At 41.0% G+C, this 24,740-nt stretch overlaps 1 protein-coding gene and 1 long non-coding RNA gene across 10 annotated transcripts in view; one reads left to right on the top strand and one right to left on the bottom strand.

The window, feature by feature from the left end:
- Positions 1-1,888: 1,888 nt before the first annotated feature.
- The window catches only part of POC1B (POC1 centriolar protein B), a 90,524-nt gene continuing 67,672 nt past the window's right edge, over positions 1,889-24,740 (bottom strand). For 6 of the 8 annotated variants that reach the window (XM_084957619.1, XM_084957614.1, XM_021092774.2 and 3 more), the window contains 2 exons: positions 7,002-7,220; positions 1,889-3,321 (listed from right to left, as the gene is read on the bottom strand). In XM_084957619.1, coding sequence (XP_084813745.1) covers positions 3,217-3,321; positions 7,002-7,220 — 324 coding nt within the window. In that variant the 3' untranslated portion in view covers positions 1,889-3,216. Of the gene's footprint in view, positions 3,322-7,001; positions 7,221-14,833; positions 14,921-24,740 lie in introns of those variants that run through there. The other 2 variants (XM_084957616.1, XM_084957620.1) reach the window with 1 other exon arrangement.
- On the top strand, positions 3,107-6,983 carry LOC146403588 (uncharacterized). Of its 2 annotated transcripts, none has more exons than XR_014804514.1 (5): positions 3,107-3,484; positions 3,732-3,913; positions 4,348-4,488; positions 6,341-6,496; positions 6,781-6,983. It is a non-coding gene; the product is annotated as an uncharacterized LOC146403588 (long non-coding RNA). The 2 variants fall into 2 exon arrangements; XR_014804513.1 differs by having other exon boundaries at positions 6,628-6,983.

Raw genomic sequence — 24,740 nt, 5'->3', positions numbered from 1 at the left:
CCAATCCCATCGTGCCAAAGCAGAAACTCCTGTTTGTGGTTTTGATGTCGTGGGCTTTTTTTGTTTTTTTACAAAAACTCTTACATATCCTGACTTCTGTCTTACCTCTTCAGGAAGAGCCTCTCTGAGCTATCTGAGCAGCTGTATCCTGGACTTAAGTCCTCAGTAAGTCCACTGAATGAAACATAATTCTCGAGCTTTTTTTTCCAGTTAGTTTTATTTATTTTTTTGGCTACGCTTGCAGCATGTAGAAGATCCTGGGCCAGGGATCGAACCGGTATCTGACAACGCCAGCTCCCTAACCCACTGAGCCATCAAGGAATTCCCAATTCTCAACTTTGAAGTTGAGCATCTTCTTTTTCAGTTGACAGCTATCTGTTTCACTCCTCCTGGGAACAAGGCACTGTGCTAGGTGGGGAATCTAAAGATGACAGCACTTGTTTTTTGGGAATTCAGGCCACAGCGGAAGAGACAGAACGTAACTGGGTCGTGATCTGTGTTGTACCAGAGCTCTGCAGCGAGTGCATGGAGGGTCACAGCTTCACCGAGGTTGGTCGGGAAGAACACCTCTGGAACGGCAACAGGCGAGCAGGACTGGAAAGTGAGGAGGGATCCCTGGGGACAGAGCTCGGGGCAGAGTAGATGACAAGCACAAATGCCCTCAGGTGGGAGCCATTTTGCTTCTTGAAGGAAAAAAAGGAGACCTCTGTAGCCAGAGGGCAGCGAATGAGGAAGACCCCCCACCACACACACACCAAGGGGGGGGGATGGGGAGGGGAGGTCAAAGATGAAGGCGGAGGGGCCACATCAATACTGTCAAGTCTTGAGCTTTTACACGGAGGAAGATGGGAAAGCCCTGAAAGCTTCTGAGCCCGAGAGCCTCAGAACTATTGTTTTAACACAGGCTTTTCAAGAAGCAGTCTGGCCTGTCGTGCAAGGGTGACAGTGGGAGACAGTTGAGAGGCACTACAGTCATCCAGGTAAGAGACGCTGGTGGCCTGGGCCTTGGTGGCTGATGGAGGTAGGAGAGATGATAAGCTGTTTCTTACATCGCCATACGATGTGCGGAAGGAAGGGCAGGTGGAGGGTGAGACCAAGGCTTCCAGGATGTCTCCAAGGTGTCCAGCCTGAGCACCTCGAGGGAAGGCTAGTTGCCATTAATCACGCTGGGAGGACCAGGGGAAGAGCCGATGGGTGGGTGGTTGCTGCGGGCTGGAGCGCAGCAGAGGTTGGCTTTGGACATACTGAGCCTGCCTTCTAGGCCTTGCAGGTGGAGACATTGCTCGTGCAGTGCAAATAGAGCCAGGACAGACAAGGAGCTGGAATTTGATGAAGACAATACTCAAAAGCTTTAAAAAAAAAAAAAAAGTGTGTGTGTGGGAGGATTATAAAATCACCCTCTTGAAAAACTGTCAAGGCTTTTTTTATATTTATGTCACGACTGTTTTTATATCACTTAGAAAGATGTATGGTTGTAAGAGTATGTGGCAGCTCCATGTGGAGGAAGTGGCTCTAGCTGGTCAGGGGTTTCTAAAGTGTGGGCCTGGGGCCAGTAGCAGCAAATCTCCTGTGAGCTTGTTAGAAATGCAAATTACTGGGCCCCCCAGACAAGACCTGGTGAATCACAGCCTCTAGGGAACAGGGCCCGGGAAACGGTTGGGACGCGCGCTCCAGGGGACTGTTGGGAAGGTTAAAGTCGAAGGAGCTCTGCGAGAAGCTCAGTATTTCTAGATCTTCATCATGGAAAAAGAAACTTTTTTTTTTTTTTTTTTTTAAATGTAAAACGTCTTTATTGTTTGAAGCATAAAAAAAGTAAAAATTGGTATGGTATTTCATTTCTTAGTCTTCTTAGTGAGGTTATAAAAATACAATGCCACTTAGTCTTATATACTCTTGAAACTCTAGAAGTTCACACTTTATATAAAAAGGCACTTAAAACATACAATGAGATGATAAAAAACAAAACCACCTCATAAATACAATTGAAATGGCTTTGGGAAAAACTCTACATGTAGACACCTACATAAACAGGATTTCACTTTTTCTTTTCCCAAACGGAGACAGTATTTCCCCATGTGATGCCTAAAGGCATCAGAAACGCAGACTGCCTTCTCCTACCTTCTGTGCTCTTCATAGAGGTTAAAATGCAAGCTAAATTCCTTTTTCTCCAATTTACTCTCTATTTTGTTTAAGATAAAATTCTTAATTTGTATCCAAGATCTTTTTTGAATGTCTGGCTCATTTTCATTTTGTTTCAAATCACAATTGACTTAAAAAGAAAAAATCGGAGGACAGTGATATAAGTGCTTTTTTAAAGGACTTCTAGGCAGCTCCCAAAATCACTCGAGACATTTTTGAATCATGTGAACACACACATGTGTATGTATTTTTAAATACTGCTCTTGCATTGTCCTGGGTTTTGAGACTTCTAAAATCACACTAACTTAATTTTTGTAACCTGGGATCACAGGTTTGGGTACATGCCAAATCATTCAGTGCGTATTCATCTACGAAAGAAGATACGTGCACTTCACGTTGCTAATGCTTCATTTCTTTCAGGCTGGCCCAAGAATAAACAATGTATACCATGAAATCCAAGCCCACTGTCAAATGTCCTTACGCACGGTGGCTAATGAAAGGAAGTGTATTCTTGCTGTGGTACATCTGTGGTTTGGGAGCCTCATGAGATGGTCTTGCAAAGGCATAATAGGTAAGAAAGGAAGAATTTGAACTGAAAGAAATACAGGTCAGATCATTAACTTATTCTCTGAATAGAAAATGCTGTTTTAAGGTAAGTGAATTACTTCGTACTAAGGGTATTGCTCACTAAGAAATACATTGTTTTAAGGAATTGCCTGAAGATGGTCAATGTGAAATAACAAAATCCAGAGATGTGCTTACTTTTCCAGCGGGATTTGAACTATCAAGAACAACTGACATTTAAAATAATATGGGGGAAATGTAGAGCCACTTGAGTGCTGATGACTTTATTACGGCAGTCATAAATGGAAATGATTTGAGTTGGTCCTCAACATTGATTTGTGTGTTTAAATTAGTCCTTAATTATGTCTTTTCTGCCTTTTGTTCTGTTGCTCACCCTTTGGAGAAATGCCATGATAATTAGCACATGGTTGTGTTGCATGAAGCATCGTGGACTACCTTCCTGAGTATAGGTACATGGGTTCATGTCTCGTGCCTCTGCTCCTTCTTGGCTGTTCAACTCTGCGGTTGGATGGCACTGAAAAGCCTCTGCTGATTTTCAAGGCAGTCTTTGAGCTTATCCTCTGTCAAAGTCAGTCGCTGCTCCAAGATGGACACGGTCTGTAAAAAGGGGGACAGAATCATCAATGCCTGGTGACCTGGACGAGGAGCATAATCTCTGCAGGCAAGAGCCTTTTCAGAACGGGAACGCCCACTCTTGGGCCAGGAGGCTGGCTCAGAAATGAGCCCCAGAACTTGCTCTGCTTCGGCACCCTCTCAAAAGGTAAAAAACGAAGCATTCGAGGAAAGGGGGTGAGAGATCAGGCTTTGAACACATTTCTGAAGTCTGATCTTCTGAAGCATCCATGCCAGGGCAGGGGCCATGTGAGGCATGTGAAGTAGTATCATAGGTAACGTGGAATGGGGGGGCGGCTGGGGATGGAAGGCCACATACCTGCCTCTACTTGGATGGCATCACTGGTTATTCTATCCCAAACAATCCATGATGGACCATCCCTTTTCTACCCCAGGCAGCTGGATACTACTTTTACTTTGAAAATATTGCCACCCACTTCTGCACCCAGAAGTTGACAACAGCACCTCATAAGGTTGTCAGGAAGACTGAATGAAATAAGGCATGTAAATGCTTAAGCTGGTGCCAGCCACACAGGACTTAATGGATCTTTGCAATTCTAACTCCTTTGGCTCCTAAGTGAGTATATGACTACACACCCACCCACCCACACACACACTCATGAATCACCGATTTTAAATTTGGGAAATCAATTGTTTGTGGTATTGGCCATGTCTGTCTTCAGTCTTACATCACTAAGAAACATGTTTTACTATGAAATAGATTCAGGAATTGCGCAGAAAAACACCCTTGGGACCAGCACACAGTTCAAGAACTAGTACTCTAGCGGCCACCCCAGAGTGGCTTGCATGCACCTGCCCCTTCACGGCCACTATACTGACCACTATAATCACCTGTCTGCATGTCATTATGGTTTTACCTTTCAAGTATACATCCCTAGACACTCTAACTTTGTCTAATCCATTGTCAAGACTTGAAATAGCATTTAAAGTGTTGTAACCTACAGATCCCCAGCCTCTCCCTTTGTTTCTTTATCCTTTGTCTGTTGACAGGCTCAGGCCACTTGAGCTGTACAGCCTCCAGCAGTATGGATTTTAGGGATTTCATATTTGAGGTGAATTTGATCTGTTCTTCTTCCCTCTATGTTGGAAGCGAGATTCAGAGGCTTGATAAGACTCAGGTCAGAGCGCTGGGTGAGTCTCCTCTTGAGAGGGCATGATCACAGTAACACTGTTTGATTCTTTCTTGTGTGTGATGTTAGGAGCAACCCAATGCCTACATCTACCGATTCTTGGAAATTGCCAACGGTATTCTAATTCCATCATTTAACAAAAATGTTTTGGGATAATTTACAAATAAGAGACCCTTCTCTCATACATAATTTGGCTACCGGGTGGTACACTTCATATAGGGAAAGCAGGATAGAGGCTTGGTTAGTCAGTAAATTTCAAGATGATGAATTGATTCCCAGCTTCTGAAGGTAATCGGCTTTAAAACAATCATTATCTAATAGCTTTTGATCTCACATTTCATACTATATATAGGTCATGACTCACACATTAATAGCAATGCTAATTTCTCGCATGCCTACTATGTGCCAAGCATTTTGCCTGATACTTTCCATACATCATCACAATTCCACATGCAAAAGCTGTCAATGTGTATATTATCAACGCCTTTAACACTGCTTAACTCCACTTACCTACTACCTTCAATGTAATTTCACTTTATTTCTCATTATAATTCAATACAGATAGTTATACACATTGCAGCGAGGTTAGGAGATGTTTCAGTCATCTGTAGTGCGTGAGTCAGAATTTGTTTATTTTACTTGCTCTTTGCCTTCAGATTCATGCTGTTCCCATTTTGCAAGTGTGCTGTGCCTGCTTTCAACTTGCTTTCATGTGAAGCCAATTCTTCAATATTGTTGTAAATCTTTAATTTTTAAAAAATTTTTAAAGTGATTCATTTAACCTTGAATCAGGTAAAAATAAGACAAAATAGGTCACAAGGCTGACACACTACAGAATGGAAAAGATTTGTTTGGGAGGATTCCCTAAAGAAGACGCAACCCCAAATGTGACAGTGCAGGTGAAGCCAGGGCATGTGGGAAACAGGCCAACCAAACTAAAGCTGGCGAATCGGAGAGAAAAACTGCCTCTAAAGTAAAGGAGTGTCTGATAAACACAAAGCCACCTCCAGCACAATACTGCAAAGTGAAAATTAATGATTTTTTCATTGAACAAATCTTATGACTTCAAAGTCTCACAAAGCATGTTGTCACAATCTTTCTTGACCCACAGCCATGTCCCTTAAGTAAAAAGGTCCTGATCCATACACACACACACACACACATATATGGCCATACCCATGGCATACAGAAGTTGCTGGGGCAGGGACTGAATCTGAGCTGCAGCTTTGACCTACACCACAGCTGTAGCAACAAAGGCTCTAAACTCAAAACAGAATCTTAGGGGACCAGTGCCAGGGTCTCAGTCTATGGAGATGAGAACTGGACATGTGGCTGATTTTTAACTGGCCAGGTGTTTGATTATAATGCATAGCCAGGATTGAGAACAAGAATGAATGATTTCTATGCAAGAGCAATTTCAGCTGGAAAAGCTACTTCAATTTGAAATAATTCTGGAAAACTAATAACTGGGGACAATCCCCTGACAAATATTAGTATCCTCATTGTATTTGCCCAAGAGTAACAATAAGACTTCTTCCAAGGAAACGCTGAATCAGCAGAGCTGGAAGGGTCACCTTTGATGTATACTTTTTTTTAGAGCCTCGCTTGCAGTATATGGAAATTCCCAGGCTCGGGGTCGAATTGGAGCTGGAGCTGCTGGCCTACCCCACAGCCAGATCAGAGTCATATCTACAACCTACACCATAGGTCGCAGCAATGCCGGATCCTTAACCCACTGAGCCTGGCCAGAGATCGAACCCACATTGTGATGGATTCCAGTCAGGTTCATTTCCCCTGAGTTACAAGGGGGAACTCCCTGATATATACATTTTAATAGACTTTTTCCTTCACAGGACATCTGTATTTCCTGACCAAGGGGTGGAAGATCTTTGGTATGTTAGGGTCCATGGTATTCCTTCTTTGCAAAGGTAAACTGCATCAAAGGACTGTGTCACATCCCAAGAGGGAACTGGGAAAACCATCACCTCCAGAAGAATACAGCCATCCACGTAAGCAGCTTTGGGAATGAGGGAAGTTACATACTGGATGTGGAGAATGTATTTGGAGTGGAAACCTAACACTGCCCATATTTCAAAATATTCTAACCAAAATAATTAATCCCAATACGTTTTTCTTACAGCCCTAAAATATTTCTTTGATTATGTCTAAAACTGACTAACTACATTGCATCAAAAAGGGCAAAATATTACTGTCCAGAATCAAGTACACTTAGGAGAATGAAGTACCACCTCAGTTCTTCACAAAGGCTCTCCCACTGCCTTCTGGGCCTCAGGTGCCAGATACAGTACTGCGTGTGTGTGTGTACCACACACGTGTACGTGTATGCCTGTGTCTGGGCTCTGACCTCACCTCCGCAAGATCTACAGCAGCTCCGCAGAGCAAGCTTTGACCTTGGCAAGAAAGAAAAATTGTCCCCTGCTCTGCTACTCCTGCAACCTGCTGTAACCAGGATTGTTTTGTGCATCTTACCCCCAGGTAAGCATGCCAACCCACCTGTGTCAAAACATTGAGCTGTTCCATAATATGCTCCAAGGCGTCGGTCACAGCAAGCGGTATGCTTCTCTGGCTCTCAGAAGGGAGGTCGCTCATGTCTTCTGTTCTCTTTTTTGAGGCTGCAGGTGAACATTCCGATGACATGAGAGAAGGGTTCAAGAAACATCCGCAGGTCTCCTCACTCTTGTCGGGTAGAGTTCTAACAGTGGTTTCTGTTGCCTTTGACACCATAGGGAAAGACGGGAAGCATGATTGTACTTTTCAAGCTTGAAAACATTTACATATATATAAATGCTTATAATATGAAAGTCAAATATATTGTTTATACAACAATAAACAATATACATTATATATATAATTTAAAATATTCCTCTTTTCAAAGCCTAGCTTTCATTTAATTGTTCATTCTCAACTATAAGGAAAAAATGGTTGTTAGATGCTGTCTAATTCTTGATTTTAAGTCACATCCAAGTGGTAGTGAGAATGTGAAGAAACTGGAACTCTCGTGCATTGCTGGTAGGAATATAAAAAGGTCAGCCACTGTGGAAAACAGTTTGGCTATTCCTCAAAAAGTTAAAACACAGGAGTGGAATTGCTAGATCATATGGTAATTCTATCTCCAAAAGAACTGAAAGCAAGAACCTGAGCAGATATTTGTACACCAATATTCATAGTAAAAACAACCCAGTACCCATCCACAGATAAATATATAAACAAAATGTGGTATACACATACAATTGAATATTATTTAACCATAAATGGAATTCTACTAGATGCTGTATGAACCTTGAAAATATTATGCTAATTGAAATAAGACATAAAAACATGCAGTACCAGGAACAGGCAAATCCAGAGAGAGCAGAGGTGACTATGAGCTAGGGGGAGGGGAGAGAGGAATTGTAGAATACAATTGCCTAATGAGTACAGAGTTTCTGTTTGGAAAGATGAAAGAGATTGCCAAACAGATAGTGGTGGTGGTTACACATCGTGAATACACAAGATGAGTACACTGTACACTTAAAAATGAGTAAAATGGTAAATACGGTCAATTTTTCTATGTATTTTACCATAATAAAAAACAAAGTCCTCCAAACATATGGCAATGAAAAATCTGCAAATAAAAAAATCAAGAAAATAACACCATCTATAGCAGCATCAAAAAGAATAAAATGCTAAGGAATAAATTTAACAAAAAGTACAAGACTTACTTAAAGATTGAAATAAATAGATTGAAATAAATAGACATTTCATATTCCATGTTCATGAACCAGAAGACTTAATACTGTTAAGATGGTAGTAGTCCCCCAAATTGATATGTTCAGAGTCAATGTAATGCCTATCTTTTGAAAAAAAATTGACAAGCTGGTCTTAAAATGCATACATAAATGCAAGGAACGCACAAGAGCCAAAATAATATTGAAGGACAAAGTTGGAGCACTCAAAACATTTCCCAGTTTCAAAATTCTCTGCAAAACTACAGTAATCAAGACAATGTAGGACTGGTATAAGGACAGATACATAAATCAATGAATTAAGAGTCTAGAAATAGACCCTTCCATATCTGGTCAAGAGATTTTGGATAAGGTTGCCAAGACAATGAGAAAAGAACAGGTTTTTGTTTGTTTGTCTTTTAAGAAATAGTGCTGGGAAGACTAGATGTTTAAATTCAAAAGAATGGATTTGGGTTCCTACTTCGAGCCACACACAAAATTAACTCATAATTAAGTTTGACCCATGTTAAGAGCTACAACAATAAAAATCTTAGAAGATACAGCCACTATGGAAAACAGTATGGAGGTACCGCAGAAAACGACATATAGAACTACCCCTATGATCCAGCAATCACACTCCTGGGCATATATATCCAGACAAAACTTTCATTCAAAAAGATACATGCACCCCCATATTCACTGCCGCACTATTCACAATAGCTGAGACATGGAAACAACCCAAATAATCATCAACAAAAAGATGGATCAAGAAGATGTGGTACATACACACATGGAATACTACCCAGCCATAAAAAAGGACAAAATAATGCCATTTGCAGCAACATGGATGGAACTAGAGGCTCTCATACTAAGTGAAATAAGTCAGAAAGGGACAAATACCATATGATATCACTTATTTGTGGAATCTAATAGAGGACACAAATGAGCCTATCTACAGAAAAAAAACAAACTCACGAACAGATTTGTGGTTGCCAAGGGGGATGGGGAGGGAGGGGGATGGAGTCGGGGGTGGGGTTAGTAAATGCAAACTATAGCATTTGGAGTGGATAAGCAATGGGATCCTGCTGTATAGCATAGAGAACTGTATCTAAACACTTGTAATGGAACATGATGGAAGAGAATGTGAGAAAAAGAATGTGTGTATATATGTATGTGTGTTTGAGAGAGAGAGACTGGGTCACTTTGCTGTACAGCAGAATTTTTTTTTTTTTGCAGGACCACACCTATGGCATATGCAAGTTCCCAGACTATGGGTCGAATCAGAGCTACGGCTGCCGGCCCACACCACGGCCACAGCAATGTGGGATTCAAGCCACATCTGTGACCTACACCACAGCTCACAGCAACACCAGATCCTTAACCCACTGAACGAGGCCAGGGACCGAACCTGCATCCTCAGGGATCCTAGTCATGTTTGAGCCATGAAGGGAACTCCATGTATAGTGGAAATTGACAACATTGTCAATCAACTATAAAAACAATTTTTTAAAAAAACCTCAGAGAAAACATAGAAGTAAATTTTCCTCACCTTGAATTAGACTGAGCTTCTTAGATTCAACACAAAAAGTACAAATGATGAAATAATAAGTTAGACTTTATCAAAATATAAAATTGCTAATGCTTCAAAAAACAACATCAAGTGTGGGGAAACTGCATAGAATTGGGGGGAATATTTGCAAATCACATATTTGATAAGAGACTTGTGCAAAGAACATATAAAGAACTCTTACAACTTGAAGATTTTTAAAAACATTGGTCAAAAGATCTGAATAGACATTTCTCTAAAGAAGATACACAAATGGCCAACAAGCACATAAGACATGCTCAAAATCAGTCATCAGGGAAATGGAAATAAAAACCACAATGAGATAATACTTCATCTCCACTAAGATGACTAAAATAAAAAAGCTATAACAATTGTTGGTGAAGAGGTAGAGAAATTGGAATCTTTATATTTTGCTGTTGGGATTGTAAGATGATGTGGCTGCTCTGGAAAAGTGTGGTAATTCCTCACAATGTTAAACCTTCAATTATGATAACACAACAATTCCGCTCCGTGGTAATGAAATGAAAACATACGCTCATGTAAAAACTTGTACATGAATATCAGAGCAGCATTATTTATCGTAGCCAATAAAATGGAGACATTTATGCATCAAGATACTGTAGTAATGAGTGGAAAAACAAGCTGGTATTATCTTTACACTGACTATCACTTACCCACAAAAAAGAATGGAATACTGATACATTCTACAAACATGGTGAACCTTGAAAACACGAGGCTAAGTTAAAGAAGCCATAAATAAAAGCCACATATTTTGTGATTCCATGTATGTGAAATGGTCAGAAATCTATGAAGACAGACGGAGATTAGTGCTCGCCAGGGACTAGGAGGAGGGAAGAACGGGCAGAGATTGGTAATGGGTGTGTGGGTAACAAAAATATGCTAAAGCCATTTTTGGAGGAATTAAATATTCTAAAATTAGACAGTAGCGATGGTTGAACAACTTTGCGAATATTCTAAAAAACATTAAATTACACACTTTAAAATGGTGACGATTATAGTATGTAAATTTTATCTCGTTAAAATTATTTTGACAACAAAATCCCAATATATGTATCACAGAAATCAGAGAATTTTTTAAAATTTCAATTATTTTTTCTTTTTTTCTTCTTGGGGCTGCACCCACGGCATATGGAAGTTCCCAGGCCAGGGGCTGAATCAGAGCTGCAGCTGCTCACCTACACCACAGCCACAGCCAGGCCAAAGCCGAGTCCTGTCTGTGACCTACACCACAGCTCACGGCAACACAGGATCCCCCACCCACTGCGGGAGGCCAGGGATCGAACCGGCATCCTCATGGATACTGGTTGGATTTGTTACCGCTGAGCTGCAATGGGAACTCCAATTTTTCATTTCTAGTTATCATGTGGCATAGGAGACTTCCAGACAGAAGTTCCCTCAAACACGGCAAACAGACTTCTGATGATGACGGGATGAAGATAATAGCGGTGACAGCACATACAGAGCTTGCTGCGGACGTGGCACTGATTTGAAGGCTTTATCCATATCAACTGCTTTATCCTCACAATAATCCTACCAGGTATGTTCTGCTGTTGCTCTCATTTCACAAATGAAGAAACAGAGATACAAAGAGACTAACGCGCCCACGCCCACACAGGTAGGACACATGCATGAAACGCCACCAGCTATAAACTAAGAGATGCCGAAGTACTCTGGGTGTTATAACCTTGGGATCAAAGCCACGGTTGATCATCTTCCCAAGCATTTTTTTTAGGAAAATGAAAACGTTCACATTTCCCTCTGTCATAATCTTACCAGTTTATCATTTGTTGAAAACAGTAAGAACAAAATCAAAACCCCCCATTCCCAATTCAAGCTTATTTTAAGACAGGCATAAAGCACGTCTTAGTACCGCTAACCCAGCTGAATGTACCTGCTCAGGTTCCTTTTGTGTGTTCACTCAGTGAATATTTATTGAGCCCCCACAGAAGGGGGAGGCAGGATCCAGGCCCCTGCTCTGCTGATGCTTATGCTCTAGTGCCAGCAGTCATCTGGTAAGGTATCTTTTCTACTTTTCTCCCTCAGAGATTTATCGGTTTTCACTTTTGTCTTATTGCGTACCGGCCTGTGCTGTTCTCTACACCATTCCGGTCTCTGAGCAGACACGCTCTGCACCTCCAATTGTCCACCTTTGTCATGTGCCTAATAATGTTAGGGTCTGAACCTAAAAAACCTGAATGAGAATGACTTTTGGGGTTTGAAATGCTCATTAAAATCCACCCCCCCCAAAAAAAATATCCTATCACTAACACTATGAATTACTCAACCATGTGATGAAGAAAAGCAAAACTAGCATCAGAGATCACAGAAAAGCAAGTTCACATAAAGGATTTTGAAGGCCACTCGTTAGCTGTGCCCAGAGCACTCAAGACGTGCGTATTCAGGTTCTAGGGGGACATAGAAAACAACATACAGCACTTATCTCCCTGCGTCCTGGCTGGTGGCAAACACTGAAATGGAAGCAGTGTAGAAATGAGTATGGAATATATGATGGATTCGCCAAGAAGTCCTGTCTCCCAATCAGTCTGCGTTCCTGATCGCAGGCAGCCTCTCATCCTAAAATAATTTCTGCTCAAAGGACAGACTTTTTTTTTTTTTTTTAAACATTGCTCTGCCTTCCTAGCATAACTGAATGCTTTTAGATCTCCAGATTTCAGCTTAATTGTCGCATCTTCAGAAAAGTAATCCCTGACCTACCCCCAAAGAAGGTGGACTTCCCACTAACATGGCGTCCTCATGTCTTCCTCCGTAACTGATCAGAGGTGTCTTTTTGTATTTGTTCCTTGTCTACTGTTTACCTCCCTAACTAGACTGTGCTGTGCTTTCTCTTCTCACCACCATGCCTGTGGACTTAGAAAGTTGCGTGTTTTTGAATATGTTAACTGCTAACATGCAGAATTTATCACCATTCTTACAGATGGAAACCAAATTCTGCATGGCCAAGATGATCTTTTTTTATACAGATCACAACATACCTAAGTATGTATACACTTGGTCATAAACATCACTGGTCTTATTTCAGTAGCAGCGCTGGCTGTTCATGGGAAAAGGCCTCAACGTAATTAACAAATTGGTCATTGAACCCTGGGGGTTTGCAGTCAGGGTTCTTAGTGAAGAAAGGGCAACAAGAAATAGGCCATGAAAGACTTAAGGCCCTAGATGGTCTAGGAGAGAAAAGATCTCAATACAGCCTTAATAATAGATTTTTTTTGTTTGGGACCAGAAAAAAAAAATTTACTATCGGGGAGATGGGATTAAGATGGCAGAATAGAAGGACTGGAGCTCAACTGCTCTCCTAAAAGCATTTACAACCAAATACTGAGCAATCTTCAACCAAAAATTTGGACCGGAAACTTTCAAAAAGATATCCTACTCCAGAAGACAAAGAGGAGGCCACATCAAGAAGTAGGAGGGGCGATTACATGATATAAGCAACCCCATACCTCCCCGAAGCCCCACAGACTGGAAAGTAACTGGTTCACAGAGACTCACCTACAGGAGTGAGAGTTCTGAGCCCCACATCAAACTCCCATGCATGGGGATCTGGCGCTGGGAGAAAGAGCCCCCAGAGCATCTGGCATTGAAGGCCACTGGGGCTTGTGCGCCTGAGCTCCATGGGACTGGGGGAAACAGAGACCCCCTTCTTAAAAGGCACACACAGACTTTCACATGCACTGGGTCCCAGGGCAAAGCAAAGTCTCCAAAGGAATCTGGGTCAAAGCTGACTGCAGTTCTTGGAGAAGCTCCTGGGAAAACAGGGGTGAATGTGGCTTGTTGTGGGGGAAGACATTGCAAGCAAAGCTCTCGGGAATATTCAGCAGCATGCCTTTCTCTGGAGGTGGCCATTTTAGGAAAATCTGGCCCCACCCATCAGCCCTGGGAAGCCCCAGGCCAAACAACAATCCAGGTGGGATCACAGCCCTGCCCATCAGTAAATAGGCTGCCTAAACACCCCCCAGGCACACAGCCACCTCTAATCTCCACCCAGAGCCAAAGCCCCACCCACCAGAGGGGCAGGCATCAGATCCTCCCATGAGGAAGCCTACAGCAAGCCCCTGTATCAACTTCAGCCACAAGGGGGGCAGACACCAGAAGAGAGGCTACAATTCTATTATCTGTAAAAAGGTCACCACACCAAAAACCTATAAAAATGAAAAGACAAGAGAACTATAACTCAGATGAAGGAGAAAGGAGAAACCCCAGAAAAACTGCTAAGTGACCAGGAGATTCTCAGTCTCCAGGAAAAAGACTTTAGATTGTTGATGCTGAAGATGATGCAAGACATTGGTAATAAACTGAGGCAAAGATGGGTAATTTACAGGAAACGCTGAGCAAAGAGATAAAAGATAGAAAACTTAAGCAAGAAGAGATGCAAAATACAATAATGGAAATAAAAAATTACTATCATATGACACACAGAGATGAATAGAAAGGCAGAGAGAGGGAAAGATACAAGATCTCCATCCCACATTAGCCAATGGATGGATCTATCCTCCTGTTTCACAAAGGTATTGGATCTAGATATTAGCAGATTCTTTCCCACTGACCAAGCCTGCCTTTGCATCCTGTTTGTACAGGGAAAGAGCAATATGAACAGCTTAGGTCATTCATGAAATTTAAAAAAAAAAACTGAAAAGGAAAAATATATTTAAGATTCTGAGTTGTTAAAAGTCTAGCAAATGAGGCTACAGTACCTGCTGCTCCCAATATACTGAGGTTTCCTTCTCCTTCAAAGTTGCTAATGTTCCTCTTTTAGGTGAATGTACTGAATGCTGACACGATGCTAAGCATTTATCAGTGTTAAGTGTGCATAAAACATGATGCCTGCAAGCAAGGAGGATTCTCTATCGTGGGGAGAGAATTAAGACAGAGCAAGACCTAGATTCCCTGCAGTGCCTGGCACATCACTGGAAGTGAATAAATAAGAAACACAAGCAAACAAATGACTGTAGGAGAAGAACAAATGCTTTGGTAGTCCACAAAAGGGAGAAATCACATGTATTCCCTTACCTCTTATTTCTTTGCAGACACTTGGAGTAGGGCAATGATAAAATTTATTGATCCATTTAACAAAAGACAGCCTCTTATGGTAAGCATTGAAGCTGCAACAAAGAACAAGTCAGACATGGTACCTTCCTTCATGGAGCTTACAGTTTTCCAGGGGACCACTTCCTCCAAATGGGTGGCAGAGCAATCACCACCCTGAAGTTCTCCGTGGATACGTCCATGGCTGCCATCTCATAGATGGAAAATACAGCCTTACCACGTGCACAGAATGAATCTGAATGGCTGATGTAACCTTATTACTACAGGTTATAAGGACTTCACTTTCGCTCTGAACATATACAATAGGGAGAAAAATAGAGTTGAAAAAAATCCAGGACCAGATGGCTTCACAGTGAATTCAAACATACAAAAACTTATATTGATCCTTTTCAGACTCTTCCAAAAGATTAAAGAAGAGAGAACATTCCAAAGTACAGTTGATGAAGTCCCCATCACCCTGATACCAAACCACAAAGACTGCCAAAAAGGAAAATTACAGACTAATTTCTTTGATGAATATAGATGCAAAATTCTCACAAAATATTAGCAAACTGAATCCAACAACACAAACCTATCACCTTAAGGTTCTGAAGGTCCAGAAAGATTTTACAGCGTTAAAATCAAAGTGTCAGCAGAGCTGTGTTCCTTTGGAGGCTCTAGGGGTGAATCTGTCCTTTCCTTTTTCAGCTCCTCAAGGCTGGCTACCTGCATGGCTCAAGGCTGCAGCACTCCAACCTCTTCTCCCCCTGTCATACCTTCTTCTCTAACTCCCATGCCTCCCTCCTTCCCCTGTAAGGACCTTTTGTGATTGCACTGGACCACAAATCTAGGATCATCTCCCCATTTCAAAATCCTTAACTTTATCCCATTTGCTAAACCCCTTCTGCCACATAAGGAAACGTATTCACATATTCTGGGGATGAGGCAATGGACATCTTTGTGAACCATTACTCTGCCTCACATAAGAAATGAATATACAAAAGAGACCCTGTTGGGAGTTTCCATCATGGCGCAGCAGAAATGAATCTGACTAAGAACCATGAGGTTGCAGGCCTCGCTCAGTGGGTTAAGGATCCGGCATTGCAATGAGCTGAGGTGTAGGTTGTAGATGCAGCTCAGATCTGGAGTTGCTGTGGCTGGCAGCTGTAGCTTCCATTAGACCCCTAGCCTAGGAACCTCCATGTGCCGTGAGTGAGGCCCTAAAGAGAAAAACAAACAAACAAAACAAAAAACCCCAAAAAAAACCCAAAAGAGACTGTGTTGACATGAGATTATATTCCAATGAATGAAGAAGGAAACTATATAGATTTGTGATGTGAGGTCAGGTAGTAACAAAAGTTATGAAGAAAAATAAAGCTGGGTAAAATGTTACATCATGATTTAGCTCCATTGATGATGTATTTTTGGGGGGGGAGGGGAATGGGTAGAGAGTAAACTTAGGGCATGTTAAGTTTGAGATGCCTATTAGACTTCCAAGGAGAAAAGTCATAAATACAGGTGGAAATATACAATTCTAGATTTCTGTGTAAATCCAGGTTGGGGCAAGGGATATAAATTTGGGAATTAACAGAATTATATAAATTACCAGTTTTTATAAAGGATACAGATGAACTGCCAGGGGAAGAGGTACATAAGGCAAGGTGTGGAAGGGTACCAAGTACAGAAGTTTCCGTTCCCTTATAGTTGGGGGGTTTGGCATATAACTATTTGCAACCATGGGTCTATAATCATTGAAGGCGGAGCCAAAGAGAACGGTTGCAAAGCCTTTAGAAGGCAGGAAGAGAAGGAGCAGGAGAGGTGACTAGTGACCCAGGAGGTAGGAGGGATGCTGGACCAGAAGCCAATTAAGGAAAGAGCTTCTAGGAGGACAGAGTGATCACCAAGACCACATCCTTGTAGGAAGGCTGGTCTGGATGAATCACTGGGACCCTGCCTGGAGGGGAGTGGTGGGGCAAAAGCTTAATGGGAGCGAACTCAGAAGAGTGGAAAGCGAAGAAATGAAGACAGTAAATGCCTTTTGTTTGAGGAGTTCTGCTATAAAGGGAAGCAGAACAATGAGACAGGAGCTGGAAAGGAATGAAGGATCAAATAAAGGCTTTCCTTTTTAAAGATGGGAAACACATCACCAATGTGGGCCGGTGGAAAAGATGAAGCAGCAAGAGAGCAGCGAGGTCACAGGACAGGGAGGAGATAACTACGTGGCGAATGGGCCACTGGGCAGCACCGTGTGACCCTTGGAGTTACAGAAACAAACTAGGGGCGGATCAGTCAGCACGGCTGTCTAGTCAAATTCAGTTGCATGGTTGTGGGTAGCGAGTAGGCAGAAAAATAGATTTAACCAGGCTGAAGTTTTGGGGGTGAGCTCAATGCAGAGAGGAGGGGCAAGGGCATTGCTCGGGTGATGGACTGTAGAATCCAAGCCCAGTAAAGGAGAGGCACATGGACACAGAAGGTGGGCAGTGAAAAGGCGGAGGCTCGTGGGACTGGAGGCCCTCCCGGGGTGATGAGTGGTCGGAACTGGAGTACTAGAGGAAGTGGTGGCCAGTGAGTGGGAGGCTTTACACTGAGCTGACCATTAACACAAAAGATTCAGACAGTCTCCGAGTTCATCTGAGAAGCCTGACCGAGAGAGGAAGGCTGTCTTTTGGAAGTGACTCAGAGCGCTGCCCTGTCTTTGGTTCATTCCTTGAGATCAAAGACAGTGTTAACCAAGGACTGGATGGATTCATCAGAAAAAGAGCGAAAAGAGCCATGGAGTCACCCACATGGGGTTGTCACAGGTCCACAACACAGGGTTCGTTCTCCATTTCTAAAACTTGAGGACGTAAAGGCCGTTGGTCCTGGAGAAGAAAACCGCGTCTCTTCTACCCTGTTTCTGCACAGTAATAGTGTGCGTCCTTGTACACAGAAACCCTCCTACCTGATCAGGTCTGATGGATTTAAAACTATTTCTAGGATAAAATCAGAGAATGTCAAGTGGAATTTGTGTCTCCCAGACTAAATCTGTTGAGCTGAGAAAGGCTTTTGTTTATCCCTTGGGGAAAATCATACATCTTTGTCTCAAAGGGAGAAAAAGAGGCTTTGGGGATAAGGTTTTACTCAGGCTTTGATTTTTTCTTCTTCAAATCAAGTTGGAAATTTCATTTTTGTCAGATGTCTTAAAAAAACAACCCCCCCATTCAACTATCAACTAGAATATCTGAATGATTAATTCAGCGCCCTTGAAAAAGACAGCTGAGGCCACAAATCTGTCTTGGCCTTTAATATTTATTCTCATCTCTAGAGAAGCTTATTAATTTTGAAGCCATGAATAGGTAGGATACAGCTAGCACACATCAAATCTGTACAACAACCTCCTTCCATGTTTCACATCTTATACAATTAGGCAAACATAAACTACGAATCCCTTAAAGGAAGATTTGTCTCCTAAGGCCCTTTGCTGAGTCGAGAATCAGGCGCTGCCCTGGATAAACCTAAGTACAGACCATAATACTCAGTAAACTAGAATGAACTCTCTCTTCTGAGTTACTATAAAACTAAAAGATGCTATTTCCATTATTCTTAGCACTCTAGAAAAAGATAACGACCAATAAAACCTTCTGTAAATTCCAAAAAGAGGACAAGTAGCCATTGCATCTTTTGTGAATCCTGCTGTGCTAACCCCAAAGGCTACAGAGTAAGGGACGCGTTCCTACTATCTCCTTTGTATGGAACTCATCAAGAACAATTTATGCAGCATGCTGAATTGACGAGAGCAGAAATAAACCATTACATATAGTGATACTTCACTGTGTTCAAAAAATCAGCGCGCGTGTGTATGTGTGTGTGAATCTAAATTCTGAGGCAGGTAACAGCTTATATGGTACAATGATGTTTTTAAAAGATAGTTTACATTCAAGTAAGGATTACATCCTTGAAAAAGTTTGACTTGGAAAACCACACTTGGTTTACTTTCACCCACTTTGCGTCTCGGAAGGGCCATCTGTCCACCGTCCAGAAAGCCTCCCCTTCTTTGCATGTACCACGGCCATCAAGCGACATTAGTACAGGCATGAAAAGGAAATGCACGCTTCCCGTGACGCTAACATTTCTGAATGAATCTGTACGTCTCTTTTTATCAAATAACAACTGACCTTTTAAGCTCCAATGATGCTCTGTCAATGAAAAGACAGAAAGGATAATAAGGTAACACTCTCCCCCACCTTAAGAAATAAAGTAGATCCTTTTAGGATCTCTCTCTGCCTTCCCTCTCAGAGGATACCGCCACCTCGACTGCAGTGTCTGTCATCTCAGTCTACGTCCCTTTACTTTCATCACATAGGTAGACACCCCTAAACAGCAGTTTGGTTTTTGCGTGTATTCAAACTTCATGTAAAATAGTAGCATATCAGACCTCGTTAGTATTTTCTGTTAATCGACATTGTTGGATTTGTCCACGGTGTTTCGGGCAAGTCTACTTCACCAATTTTCAATGCCAAATAGTACTCCACTGATGGGCCAGAGGTGGCCTCGCTATCGTTACTGCTCCACAGTGAGCCCTCCTGTGCCTCCCGAACACAGGCGGCGAGTATAAACGTTCAGGCAGAATTCAACCAGATAGTGTCCCAAGTGGTGGAATCGACTTACTCTACAACAGGCAGAGGGAAGTCTCCCCTTTTTCTACAAACTCAACAAGAATTGGTTGTCAGACATTTCAAATTTTAACAAAAATACAGGCGGGAAATGGTATAGCTTTCATTTCATTGTGCATTTCCTTGATTACTGGTAATGGAGCATATTTTATGTCTACATTGATCATTCTTCTGAAAATTGCCTATTTAAGTCCTTTGTCCACTTTTTTCAGTTGGTCCACGTCTCTTTTTTTATAGTTTACATTTATAGGGGCTCCTTTTATATTACGGACACCAAGACCTTGTTGTTTATAAGTGCAACACATCCCCGACTCTGGGGATTGTCTTCATTTTTACTTTATGGGATTTTTAATACAAGTTTTTGTTTTAAATGTAGTTAAATGTATTAACCTTTTTCTTTTATGATTTGCACATTTTATATTTTGCTTAAGCCATCCTTGCCTACCCAGAATACATGAATATGTTCTTTGGTTTTCTTTTTTTTTTTTTTTTTTTCTCCCTCTGGGCCATACCCATGGCATATGGAAATTCCCAGGCCAGGGGTTAAATCGGACCTGTAGCCACCGGCCTAGGCCACAGCCACAGCAACGCGGGAACGTGGGTGAAGTGTGCGTCTGTGACCTACACACTTAACCCACTGGGCAAGGCCAGGGATTGAACCGTGTCCTCATGGGTACCAGGGGGGTTCGTTACAACACAGTACAGCATAGCGATGTAATATTTCTATATATTACAAAACGGTCGTCATGATACGTCCAGTTAACGCCCATCATCATGCGTCATTTACAGAGTGTTTTTCTTGTGATGAGACATTTTAAGATCTACTTTGCTGGCAACTTTCAATATACAAGAGAGTATTAGTAACGCTAGTTGCCATGTTATACACCACAGCCCCATGAATTATTTATTTTATAACTGGAAGTTTGTACCTTATTTATTTTGAAATGATTCTTATTTTTGCAATTGTAGTTGGTTTTCGGTGCTCTGTCAGTTTTCTACTGTTTATAGCAAAGTGATTCTGAAGGGTGGTTTTTCCACATGTAAGCCTTTAACGCATCTGATACTGACTTTGTTTGTGATTAAAAGTTAGAACTTAATTTTTTTTTTCATATAGCTAATTGTCCCAGCCACATGTATTGAACAGTCCATTTAGTGAGTAATATATCTTCCTGGTTCACAAAGTCAGGCCTTGCATATCCTGACCAGCTGCATTTGTGTGTGTCTGCTTATGTGCCCTCCGCTGGGGACTCTGTCTCCCTGTAACGAGACCTGACTCACAGCTGAATGAGTCCCCAGTCTTCACATTTCTTCAAAATTGTCCTGGTTATTTCTGGCCCTTTGCCCTTCCACATACGCCATCATATCAACTTTTTAGGTTTCATTAAAAATCTCACTGGGATGTTTACTGGAATTGCCTTGAGTTTGTAGATTTACTCGGGCACAACTAGTATCTTTATGATATTGAGCTTCCTTATCTACAAATGTAGTATTCAAAAACCCATGGAATATTTAATAAATTTTACGTTATCCCGTCGTGGAGGCCGCTCTAGTACTTTCTGTATCTTTTCAATTTTAGTATAATTGCTGTGAAAGCAACTACACCACCACATTACTGTCATAATAATGTACACAGCCAATCAAACCAACAAGCCAGATTTATCTTCAAAAAACGATTCTCATTATTTTTATGAAACATACCATTATCACAGAATCAGAAGGATTATTTGAAATAAATTTCTGAGAAACTATTTTCTGGGCTTGGCTTGCTTACACTCTGAGATTAGATAATGCCACTCCTTGACCTCTTTATGGGGCTATTTCCTATTCCTCAAAACTCTTTTAAGTGCAAAGTTCGAAAGAAGTGAGCTGTGTTAAAAGTCATGAGATATTTTTTAAAAAATTATACACAAAATAATTCAGGCTTTGCTCACTTGAATAAGACTAGCTTCCTTACTGTTTTAATAATATGAAGAGGCCAATTTTAAGGCAGGAATTCATTCGATCATTTAACAAAGCTACATTCAGAAAACTGGCAAGCTTTACAGAGCATCTTTAGAGGGCAAATATTATACTTATTTATTGTTCTATCCACTGTCTAGCATAATGTGAGCATTCTTGTACGATTAATGATAACTGTGATTACAACAGTAATGCACAGTCACAGCTGGGTACTGAGAACCACTCTTCTACTTATTGTTCATTACATCATTCAAAAAACAGAGAGTGAAAGCTTTCTATGTGACCTCAGGATACACAATGCACTTTATATTAGTTGACTTTAATTAGCATTTGCAAAATAATAAGGTCATTCCTCATTTTCCCCACATAGATACAATTTGCCCCTGTTCTAAACCTCTCTAAAAATTCAGTTTTGCTTCTTAAAGGCAATTAGCATATTTCCCTGCATTTCTGCTATCTGTGATACTGTGTAATTATCCATGCTAGCATATCATAGGGCAGTAAATGAACAGGCATCAAGTCAGCCAGACTTGGGTTTAATTTTGTCTCTTCCAGGTGCTGACTGTGTGACCTTGGGCAAATTACTTGCCTACTCTAAACCTTAGTTTCCTCATCTGTAAAATGAAGACAAGAATACTGGCTACACTGTAAGGTTGTTGTGAGAATACAGGTAAAGAATTTTATCTATAGTTTGTAATCGATCACCTGTTATCAATATCATCACTCCATGTCCTCTCCCCACTGCACTAAAGTCTAATTGCACCTTTCTAGAAGGCAGAAACCACAGGTCACCTTCTTTCAGAAAAGAGATCATACGGTGAGTATCTTCTGTGTGTAAGGCACACACAAAGCAATAACATCTATTGAATTAAAGATATTTCTCTGTCCGTTATATTCAATTAAAAAAAAAATTCTCCTACGTCTGGTGTCTCAAACGAATTAGTATGCTATTTAAGGGCAGGTGGTAGTTCAATTAATAAATGAAACAGTCATACTAAATAAATGCTGAGTAGTAAATGGATAAGCAGATACTGAATATACATTTTAAATGGAAATCACTGTTTAGCAAAGCCAAAACAAAACTTTAAGACATTTTCAGAAGTTTTTAAAAAATAGGTTTCCATTTTCAGGTACCTGAGAAATATATATATATATATATATATATATATATATATATAGAGAGAGAGAGAGAGAGAGAGAGAGAGAGAGAGAGAGAGAGAGTATTTTTAAAAACACTTAGAAAAAGAATGTATACATGTATGTGTGTGTATATATACATTAAGAATGTGTATATACATATATAAAGAATATATATATATATGAAAGACTGGGTCACAGTGCTATACAGCAGAAATTGACACAACACTGTAAATCAACCATAACACAAAAATTAAAACAAAAACAAAACAAAAATGCTTAGTAGACAAAGGCTCATCTGGTCTGATCATTTTAGTGGATGAAAAGTGATTTCCTAATAATAATATAGGAAGCCAATCTAATATCAAGCACTGAAATCTATGAATCTCACCTAAAATATTTAACCCATTCACAAAGATTAAGTAACTGGACATAGTTGAAAACTTATGGTACAAAATCTCCAGGATAAAGAACTTATGAGTAGAAATTCAGTACCAAATACTTCATCATAAATAACTGAAAATAAGATGCCATGTTAGCAGCATTACTGTTTGGTAGATACACTCTATTTTTCTTTCCTACATCTTTGCACGTAGAAAGATACGGGCGTTTTCCTCCTTTCTCATTTTGCTGGTGGAAGACACTCACAAACCAAAGGATAAAAATAATGACTGTGTTTCCAGAGAAAGCCTGACTTTCTTTCCCTCCTTCTTTCTTTCTTTTTTTCTCTCTCCCTCCCTCTTTCTCCTTTCCTTCCCCCCTCCCTCCCTTTTCTTTCTTCTTTCTTTCTTTCTAATTACCATGAGGGAAACGTCAAATAGTATCATAAAGGTATAAAATACTTTTCACAGATGTCATGAGTCAAAGAGAATATGAACTAGATTCTATAACTTTATACAAAGAGTGGTTAAGAATAATAAAGATTTATTTACACGAAAGACACCCACAAAGGAGTAGGCAGAAAATTCTTAAAGAGGAAGCTGTGACCCCATTCAAGCATGTCTGCTCCTTACAACCATGAAAGGCAACCAGTTTTATCTGCTTTGTATTTTAGTCACAGTATTTACCAAATGACCAGCCGTATTCAGTCTTCTAATGATGCTTCCTGATCAATGAGATGAGATTAATGTCAGTCACCTATTTATCACAATCATTACCGTATTTACTGTGAAGCTACAGATGAGGGATCCTCCCGTGGGACCTCAGGGCCTGATCAACGAAAGATTCTCAGATCTCTATGCCTGGACTTGATGCTCCATACCCAAGATCTGTCTCTGTCCCACCTTGGTAAATTATCTCCATTATCTATTCAGGAGCTCCACATTTTGGAGATATTCCAGATTCTTCCCTCTCCTGCTGTGTCTAATTAGTAAAGAGAAATTTAACTTTTTCTTGTCAAGATCTCATGACTCAGTCTCCTCGTCTTCATTGCCTGTGTTAAGATCAAGCACCCCTCACTCCTTATCTGGATTACTATGCTACTTGCCTCCTAATTCTCATGCCTCCAGCCTCACCTCCTCTTAAGCCCTCCTTTCTCACATTTCCAGAGCAACTGTTCTGACATGCAAACTTGCTCTTATCATTCTTTCTCCTGCTTAAAACCTTGCAAGGGCCCTCCTCGAATTCTTAGGGCGAGTGCACACACCTTCTAGTGGCATTCAAGATCATTCACAATCCCGCCTCATCTTCTCGCTCCTGCCTCATCTCTTGCTGTTTCTCAACCCCAGCCAATGCTACAGCCCCCCAGGAATGTCCATGGTTCCTTGCATTCACCACCCCGTTACTAAACTCTGTCCTTGTTCTCCCTATTGTCAGGCAAATTCTTAAAAGAATCAGCTCAAACATCGACCCCTTCTGGGAAGTTATCTCTGATTAAGTTTTCTGTCCCCAAGCCTAATTTTCTATCACTCACACACATGTACATGTGCGTGTGCTCACAAGACACACACACACACACACTCCTTATTTAACCATCCCACTGATGCATTTCCATAGCAACTATTATTAGACTTGGTCTTTCATTTGTACATTCTCTTTGCTTGCTATGTAATAGGTCTGCAGCAAATGCATTGAACAAAAGAAAGAACAATCTATCTCTTTGGTTACCCTGCCCCCTCTACTCACTGTTCAACCCACTTCATACTGGCTT

Source organism: Sus scrofa, chromosome 5, assembly GCF_054392235.1.
Source record: "Sus scrofa isolate SSC_HxYL_T2T_F1_AM1 chromosome 5, Sscrofa_HxYL_maternal_Yorkshire_Landrace_v2.0, whole genome shotgun sequence".
NCBI lineage: Eukaryota > Metazoa > Chordata > Mammalia > Artiodactyla > Suidae > Sus > Sus scrofa.
The sequence above is the reverse complement of the archived record's forward strand: the minus strand, read 5'-3'. Positions and strand labels throughout refer to the sequence as shown.